Consider the following 9,273-nt stretch of genomic DNA (forward strand, 5'->3'; position numbering starts at 1 on the left):
GACAAAAATAAAGAAGAAAAAACCTTAGAAATAGCCAGAACCATTACACACACATCAACTTGTATCCCAAACATTAACAGAATGGCATCTCTATACATAGTATATCTCTGTGCAAAATTCAAACAGACTGCAGTAGATCAACTAATAGATGAAAGGCATGCATTCTCTGAAACTACAAGCAGGTAATTTGTTATAGAATGTTATCAAAATGTCTGCATTAAGCATGGGACACTGTTGGCACAAAATGTGATTTTTTAATCATTGCTCTAGATAAATTAATAGATTTTAAGAAAATGCTTCAACTCAAATTTGGGTCTCTTGAAAGTTAGTTCACAGTTGAGTGTTAATAGAAAAGCATGTATTAAAATACCCTGCTTGCTACATTCAGCAGGTTCCTGGGTAAATGCAATTTGAAAAGTGCTCTTATGTAACCTTGTTTATTGCACTCACTGTATTTAAATTTCAGGAGACAACAACATTACAGAGAAGTTCACAGTATTAAAATGGGTGGCCAGTGCCATGCATAATTACAGAAAGTGCAAATCAAATTGGAGCTGACACACAGCTGTGCAGCCTGGCAGAGGGAAGGTCATGACAATGTTGTAATACTGCCTTCGGGGACCAAAGGAGAGACATGTCACTGAGTAAGACACAGAAGGTTGGAGAAGAGAACAGGGCAACGATCACAGAGAAATCCTTTGTTTAGAGGACATCTGGGAGGGCTGGGGTTGGGATTTTGGCAGGGTGGGGTCTGTCTCATGCTGAGTTGTACTCAGGAGGTGGCTCCTTTGGTGGATTGGCTACAGCATCCTCATAAGGTGGAAGCAGCACCTACAAACAACGCATAACACTGCGTGTCAGCAACCAGCTTGGAGTAAGAGTCTCCTTAACTGTCATCATAAAGCTCTGTGGTTGCCTGCAAGTGTAAGGCACAATGAGGCTGCTGTCTGCCCTTGAACATAAACTGACTGGTAATGTGAGCCTTAACTGTATTACAAAACAAAGGCTAATTTGAAATAAACTTATACTTCACAAGAATATTATTCTAACCTTTGGAGGGTGTTCCAAATGCCTCAGTGAAAGCTACTCAAGTGAACTGAATAGACACAGCTAGTTATGTAATACTTTGGCACTGAAGCGTTAGAAACTCGAATTATTAATGTTTTTCCCCCTTTCCTTTAAAACTGCCAAACACCTAATACTACACTGAACTGTTGAATTCAGTTATTCTGCAGAACTAACGTGAAAAATAAGTAAACATTCACATTGTCCAGTGGCTAAGGAGTGAGCTGCTATTACTTGTGTCCGACACTGTGGGGAATTAAGCCAGAGCTGATGTAGCAAAGTACACTGTTACCCTCCATATACTCACTGGCTCAACACCCCCGACAACATATGGAGACAGTTATTATCATGGTGGTACATGCATCAGAAAATCCAGCTAAGCTGTAAGTGTAACGGTGAGCGGTTAGGAGGCGAACGCATGCGAAGAAGAGCAAGATTTATTATGGGCAAATCCAAAATCAGAGTCGTTGTAGCAGTCCCGGGTCAAACACGAAGAGCACGGGGATACATGATTAAGCAATCACACGAGTACACGAAAGCAACCAGGGGAATCAGGCTATAACAAAAAGACTAGGGAACACGAAGGCTAGGATAACAAAACAGGCTAACAAACGAAGGCTTTGAAACAGACGGGCTTTCAAACATCCAGACATTAAACCAAACACAATTAATCTAACACAAAAGCAACCATCAAGTAAACGCACGGATTCAAAGAAACATAACCATTCAAATAAACATTATGAATCTAACAACCACAAGTATAAGGAGAATAATTCAAGGAATTTTGATCCAGTTTTCTCAACTTGTACAAATTTCACTTGACATTTTCAAATGAGAATGGTTCACATATGTTCACATCAATAATTTATAACGCATATATCATTTTATCCATTAAATACAAAAGAGTTATATAACACAATCTTGGACTTACTGTTGTATCATTTGTGGTGACATAAACAAAGACCTCTGTAGTACCTCTGCTGCCAACATATCTATAGCAGTTCCACACGCAGGCGATCAAATAAGCCTAGCAAAAAAATAAATACCATTGTCAATAGGTTTCATGGCTGAACAGCAAACTGCTGTTTGGTGAACTGATTTATCTATGCAGAAAATATTTAAAATTTTGTTAAAAGTATAATGAAGCAACGAACCCTAAAATCAGTTCTGAAAATACATGGATAACAAATGAAGTGGTTTGAGAGTGTAACATGTTCTCTCATTCTGGAGCATACCAGGATTCTCAACACATTATACATTTATTATATTATTATAATACTATAATACTATTTACTGTTTATATTATGTTATTGTAACACATTATAAATCTGGGTTTATTTCCAATAGCCAGAACCTCTGAACAATTCTAATTTACCTATAGAAAACGATAAGACATACAAAGTTAATGGCATCTGTCGTCTCAGTTAAAAAACCGTAGGAATACTGAGGAATTACTGAGGACTTTGGTAAGTTTCAAGATCAGTAGCTGAAAAAGTTGACACATTCCTGGACACATTCATTTTGCACTTTGATGCAGTGGGAGACTGTCCTCACCTGCAATTCTTTCCTAATGGCAGTAATTCTATCACCAGTCTTTGTGACTGTCAATCAAGCTAGAAAAGTTGGCTTTCTTAGTACATTTCTTTTCACCATTAAGTTTTTTATTAAATACAATTTGCTAAACAACTAGAGTTCCCATTGCCTTTCCAGTCTTCCACAGTATTTTCTTAGATTTAGAAAGTTGGTTGTATACCTTGTAATGGAAAATGTATTGTTAATCAACCTCCTGAACAGTTTGTGCAGCAAGTTAAGATGTTACAGGCGCTTCCTCGTCTCTCTGACCTTGACCTTGCCCGCTATCTGACCCACCCAGGTTCTTGACACTGGTGCTGGGAAGATGGGTGCAGCGAACAAAACAATTTCTAGTAGGGAGAAGTTCCTTTTTCTCACTGCTTTGGATGAACAAGGGAAAGGGGGGAGACACCCCCTCCCTCACAGACGCTTGTGTGTGTAACTGAGATGCCCTCAGGGTGAGTCTTTGAATAAACTTTATTTTTTGTCAATTCATAGCAAACAATTGCTGCAATCATTATATTGTTTCTCTGACCTGTCCAGGAAGATTTCCAGGACAACCTCTAAGAGGCTTCATTTTACTATGCAAAGAAAACAGTAGTAAACTTTTAAAAGAATAAGTCTTGAGATTTGTGGACATATTACCTTAAAGGCCAGGATGCAACTGATGAAAAGTAGAACTGCAAATACTAGGCACACGGTGTTGGTAGACATTAAATCTTCTTTGTATGGAAAGGTCGCAGGCTGTTAAAACATGACTTCAGGCTGTTAAAAAAATATATTAATTTGTGACAAATAAAAAAGTAAATAAAAGTATGAGGGGTAAGTGTTTTACCAGTTGCTGAAGGTAGTCCCGAATGGTGTTGGGGTATACCACAACACTTATTGCTACCAGGGTGTTAAGGGCAAAATCAAAAATTTGATAGCAGAAAAATGGTATAATCCAAGCAGCATGTTGCTGGAAATAAGAAGTACATTATTACAATGTATAGACATCATATCTTTTATATATATGTGTGTGTGTGTGTGTGTGTGTGTGTGTGTGTGTGTGTGTGTGTCTATATATATATATATATATATATATATATATATATATATATATATATATATATAATGTTTATAAAGCTATACCTTATAAGCACCATATGTTGCCATCCCACAAATCAAAATCATCAGTAGGGAAATAGCTGCAGCAATGCACATGTCTGTGGAAACACCATGGTTTACATTAGCATCAAGATCTGTTAGAAAGTGCAATTGTTTTTAATTTTTAATTAGACATGTTTGTTGCAAATGTGAACATTTCATGTTAAGTTTGATACATTTGTTAAACAAAATATTTAACTTTTAATGAGCCATTAATGCATTTTTAATCTAGATGTAATAAAATACAATACTGTAACTCAATGCTATATGGCTATTTCTAGAGTAGATGTGTTTATTACAGAACACATTACTACTTGTGGTGAGCCTTCTTCTTTCTCAGTCTCTTGGAACACTTTGCCATGGCCAAAAGCTTTAACAAATAGGCCAGATGTAGTTTGGATTAGTATAACACCAGTAATAGTTCAAAGGAAACGCTGCGAAAGTGAGGAAGCTGTGCGAAATGTATACTTCATGCAACATGTAATATGTTTTTGACAGTTCTCTCAATGAGAATTGCTGCTCTAAACATATAGTATGGGCATCTGTTCCCAACCATCAATACATAACACATCTAAAGTTCTGAAATGTTAATAGTTTGAACTTTAGAAATGCATTTTTTAAACTGGATTTACAGATATTGGAAAAAGTGGTCTCTCACATTACAAAAGACTTAGTGTCAGAGTAAAAACAAACAAATTAAAGTTTGAGAGCACAACACTCTCACATTCTATGCTCAAAAGTTGTACTACTATTTTATGAAAACTCAAAATCTTAAATTATTTAAATTCAATATTTATCTACCAAACCTCTTGGCCTATCCATATCACAGTTTTTAACCATTGTGTATTCTCATAGGTGTACTATTTTGACTTTATCTTGCTCAGAAGAGCTCTCAATAATTTGGACAATAGTTAAAGTGCGAGGCTAGTTCATGTTGCTCATGGAATGATGATGAAAATCATTTTAAAAACACTTCACTTAATGTGTGTTTTCCATACGGTTCATAGCACACGTTATTTAGTTTAGTTCTGTGATATGGCAAAAAAGGACAGAGTTCCCCTGCAAAGTACTCAAAACCAACAACAAGCAATCCAAACTTTAATTCCAATGAATTAGAACAGTCGGATTTACCCTAACCAACAGTTTCCAAACCAGGGCCTGCAGCAGCAGACAACTATACTGACCCTTCACACTGACAAAAGGTTTGATATGCTTACTGGAGATATGAGTATTACAAGACACTGATTTAATACAACTCTATCTGTATCACAGCTGTGCAAAAAAATTATTTGCATCATTAGCCTATTTTAAGCAAAAACATCTTGCCTTGCTTTACATTTAGTCATTTGGATAAGCAGTTTACACAGTCCCAAATTACAAATCTGCTTTGGACTTTTATTCATCTCTAGGCTCTTCCGCAGTCCATTTGTCAAGTACTGATCAATCAGGGAAAATCAGCACGCAGTATCATTTTAAGATGTTACGTGCTGGGTAAACATGAGCACCTGAAGAATATGCTTACATACTTGCATCATCCATGACATCCAAGTCTGTGCCGAGTTCGGTACTGGTGAGGTGGTAGTGGTATTGGACCGGGTCATTTAGGGCAGATAGTAGGATTAACAGAACCACTGCATTGATGAGCTACACGGGAGACAGGGAGTTGGATAGGTCTAGTTAATCTGCAGGCGTACGTAGGATAAGGAGGCAGTATCTAGAAGTAAAATTTCAGATGACCTGCATAAAAAAGTAAAGGTCCCAGTGTTGTTGGTAATACAAGCGAAAACCTTCATATGTAAATGCTTCAGCCTACCATTGCTTTTCCTTCAGCCTTTACCATTGCTTGAGAATTCCAAAATGAAGTCTTGACATAAATTATATCAATATCTTTTAGGTCCATGCTTCAGTGTCTGTCCACAATATCACACTGAATTCACATTTTAAGGTTACATTTCAAGACTAGATTTCAAGTTCATACATTAACCATACACATGAAGCAGTTATTAGATCAATTAAATAGATATCATGAGTTGCACACATATTATGGATGAGAGTCAAAGAAAGTAAACTTAAAACGCCAGTCTGCTTTGCTATCTATAAAAGGATCTGAAATCTATGAAAGACGTTCCAACCTTAAGTGCAGGAAACTACAGCACTAGACCTAAATTTAAGATATTTGCATAGAATAGGGAATCTTAACTGTATAATTTGACATAAAAATTTCACCTAAAATGCCTTCCACTTTCATTGATGTTGTTTCCGTTGGCCAGCATCCTTCATGAGTCGCTCAGCAGTTTTTAGATCATTGTATTATTGATATGTCTTGCCATGCAAAAAACTAAATTAATCCTGGTGTGCACACTGGATTTTGCGTGCTTCGTTCATGCTTATTACTTGCACAGCTTGTGGTTTTCTTAGGTCCATCGGAACCACTGTTTAGTCATAAATTAAGAGGTCGGGGATTTGACTTAATTGTGGTTCTATTTATACCAATAAAAATCTCTCGTTTCGAATAACAGCCGGTATTTTACCGATGACATCAAATACGTCTAAAATAAAATTAAAGGCCCTATAAACACAATATTTGATTAACAAATACATAGCTAGCTGGTTTACAAATTGACAAGTGTTTCTCTGTCGAATACTAAACTGCCAATGGAGGGCAGTGAATCGGATGCAGACCAAGGTTTATACAATTCGGTGACATAGCCATTTGAATGAATGAACACTTCTAAACGTTTTGTGAGCCTATAATTTCTAATTTACCAAGACAATTTAATCTGCTCTCTGCTTATTTTATATACGGGTCAATATAAAAAAAATCTAATCTTTTAGCGTTAGCTTGACTGCTTGCTAGCTAGTTAACTAACTACTTACCATATACCAAATGCCAAGGACAATGGTGCCCGTCCTTACGTGACAACAGAGACAGCAGCTTGTCGTATACCATCTGTCCCACGGCGAAATCATCTTTCTGTATCAAAATGTATGCCTCTTTAGAATGAAGTCTCTATAACTGTAAGCACTTTATTCAGAGTCGCCGCATCAAGCGAATATTAATTTAGTCCTTAGTGGTTTCTGTCGTGCACTATCCTCACAAGATTAATTCAACGCATCTCCTCATCACGTGACCGGACAGGGATTTTGGCAGAGATCAGAAATATGGTAATGAACTTCACTATTAGAGAACAAATCAGTGCTTGTGCCAGTTTTTACATTTTACTTATTCAGTTTAATTGCATTTTATCCAGAATTGTGAGAAAAAGTTCTCGAATTCTTTGAAACCCTTTAGAATTAATTAATGTTTAGATAAATTGTCCGTAACATCTAAAATGTGACCATCTAAAATATCAAAACATATCTAGGTGGTATTTAGGACACTTGAGACAGGTATAGTTTTTGTTCGTGCAAACCACACCCCCTTACTATTGTAAAAATATCCATCACAGTGATCTAGATGTGGATTAAGAATGTATTTCTAGGTTTAATAGTAAATTGCATGATGAAGCATTTTCTGAGTTTAAGTAACTCAAAAAGAAATGTAAATTAATGGAAAGTTAAAAGAACAGTGTCATTTTACCACCAAAATGTAGCAATTTATGAAAATGATAATTAAAATTTTTATATATCATGCCACTCACAAGATGAAAAATCTAGTGGCTTTGTAGTCTTCAAAGGAACCAGTTTATGTGAATATCATGTCCCCCACATGGAAATAGCCATGTATAAAATAGATTTAGTACAGAATATCTGAAACATTCAGGCCACTAGCTGTCAGTATAATGGCTCTTTCGTAACATGAATCGTCCTTGGGAAAATGGCTTATTGCACCTTTAATGTCCCATACATTATAAAAGAAATGAGATTAAAGCATCAAGACTCCACGAAATGATTAGTTGGCCAGATTCTGAATCCATACTATCTTCCTGTAGTATTTGTCTGACTGCCGCTATCATTTCAATGTAGTGCAGAGCCCACCATAGGCCAGTACCCTCTCATCATCACGGAGAGTGGCGTGAGGAGATTGTTCAAAGAGTGAATACCAGGAAGGTGGCGGGACCAGACGGCATCTGCAGTAGAGTCCTCAAAGCCCGCACAGACCAGGTAGCCCCGGTATTCACCCACATCTTCAACCTGCTCAATCCTGCTTCAAGCAATCCACCATCGTCCCTGTCCCAAAGAAACCTCAGCCTTCCAGCCTCAACGACTACCATCTCGTTGCCCTCACATCGGTTGTGATGAAGTGCTTTGAAAAGTTAGTCAGAGACTTCATCACCACTTCACTGCCAGCCTCCTTGGACCCACTGCAGTTTGTATACTGCCACAACCGCTCTACTGATGATGCAATTACACATCTGCTTCACACTGACCCACCTGGACAAAGCGAGGGGTAATTAGGTTAAAATGATGTTTGTTGACTACAGTTCAGCATTTAACACTATCATCCCCTCCAGACTCACTACTAAGTTGGAGAATATAGGACTGCATCCATCCCTGCGTAACTGGATCTCCAACTTCCTAAAAGACCACAATCAGTACAAGTGGGCAACTGCGTCTCATCGACCCTCACCCTCAGCACTGGAGCTCCCCAGGGTTGTGTCCTAAGCCCCACGCTCTATTCACTGTACACCTAGGACTGCGTGGCCACTTCCAGCTCTACCACCATCGTCAAGTTCGCTGATGATACCGTTGTCATGGGCCTGATCTCAGGCAATGACAAGAGGGCCTGGAGGAGATTAAACACCTGGAGAACTGGTGCCAGGAAAATAATCTCCTCCTGAACAAGACAAAAGAGCTGATTGTAGACTGCAGCAAGAAGCAGGAGCAGCACTACCGACCCATGAGCATCAACAGAACCATGGTGGAGTTCACATTTCGCAGGACCTGTCCTGGTCCCACCACACCAACTCCCTGGCAAAGTAGGCTCATCAGCGTCTTTACCATCTCAGACACCTAAGAGACTTCAGACTGCCCTCCAAGGTGCTGCGGAACTTCTACACCTGCACTATTGAGAGCATCCTCATGGGGAACATCACAGCCTGGTTTGGGAACAGCACCAAGCAGGACAGATAAGCACTCCAGAGGGTGGTGCGTTCAGCAGAGCACATCATTCATATGGAACTGCCTGACCTGCAGTGCCAGACCAAGGCCAGGAGGATTGTGAAGGACCCCACCCATCCCAACAATAGGCTCTTCTCTCTGTTGAGGTCAGGGAAGCACTTTCGCTCCCTGAAGACCAACACAGACAGACTGAAGAGGAGCTTCTTCCTGCAGGCCATTCGGGCCCTGAATCAAGGCAACTGATGAACTGTGGGGACTCTGATGAACTGTGCATAAAAAATTGTAAAAACTGTAAATTATATTTTCATTGTATATATGCATATCCTTACACTCCCTTTCCATTCTTTATTTATCTGGACAATATTTATTCATTAATGCGCATCCGTTTCCCTGATCTGCATATTTTATGTATCTCTCCTTGGCTACAGA

General features: G+C 38.5%; 1 protein-coding gene across 1 annotated transcript; it reads right to left on the reverse strand.

The window, feature by feature from the left end:
* Positions 1-423: 423 nt before the first annotated feature.
* Positions 424-6,885, reverse strand: laptm4b (lysosomal protein transmembrane 4 beta). Its single transcript, XM_027006360.2, has 7 exons — positions 6,661-6,885; positions 5,310-5,427; positions 3,769-3,842; positions 3,473-3,595; positions 3,283-3,381; positions 1,997-2,092; positions 424-831 (listed from the first exon to the last, which is right to left on the reverse strand). Exons 1-7 carry the CDS (start codon positions 6,751-6,753, stop codon positions 757-759), a joined length of 678 nt encoding a protein of 225 aa, XP_026862161.1. The 5' UTR covers positions 6,754-6,885; the 3' UTR covers positions 424-756.
* Positions 6,886-9,273: the final 2,388 nt, after the last annotated feature.

Source organism: Electrophorus electricus, chromosome 8, assembly GCF_013358815.1.
Source record: "Electrophorus electricus isolate fEleEle1 chromosome 8, fEleEle1.pri, whole genome shotgun sequence".
Classification (NCBI taxonomy): domain Eukaryota; kingdom Metazoa; phylum Chordata; class Actinopteri; order Gymnotiformes; family Gymnotidae; genus Electrophorus; species Electrophorus electricus.

Excerpts from the sequence above, each read along its gene's own strand:
- laptm4b (XM_027006360.2), bottom strand. The coding sequence starts at position 6,753 with ATGATTTCGCCGTGGGACAGATGGTATACGACAAGCTGCTGTCTCTGT. Across the intron at positions 3,382-3,472 it reads GGGACTACCTTCAGCAACTG|CCTGCGACCTTTCCATACAA; the intron begins GTAAAACACTTA and ends ATGTTTTAACAG. Across the intron at positions 832-1,996 it reads TCACCACAAATGATACAACA|GTGCTGCTTCCACCTTATGA; the intron begins GTAAGTCCAAGA and ends CGTTGTTTGTAG.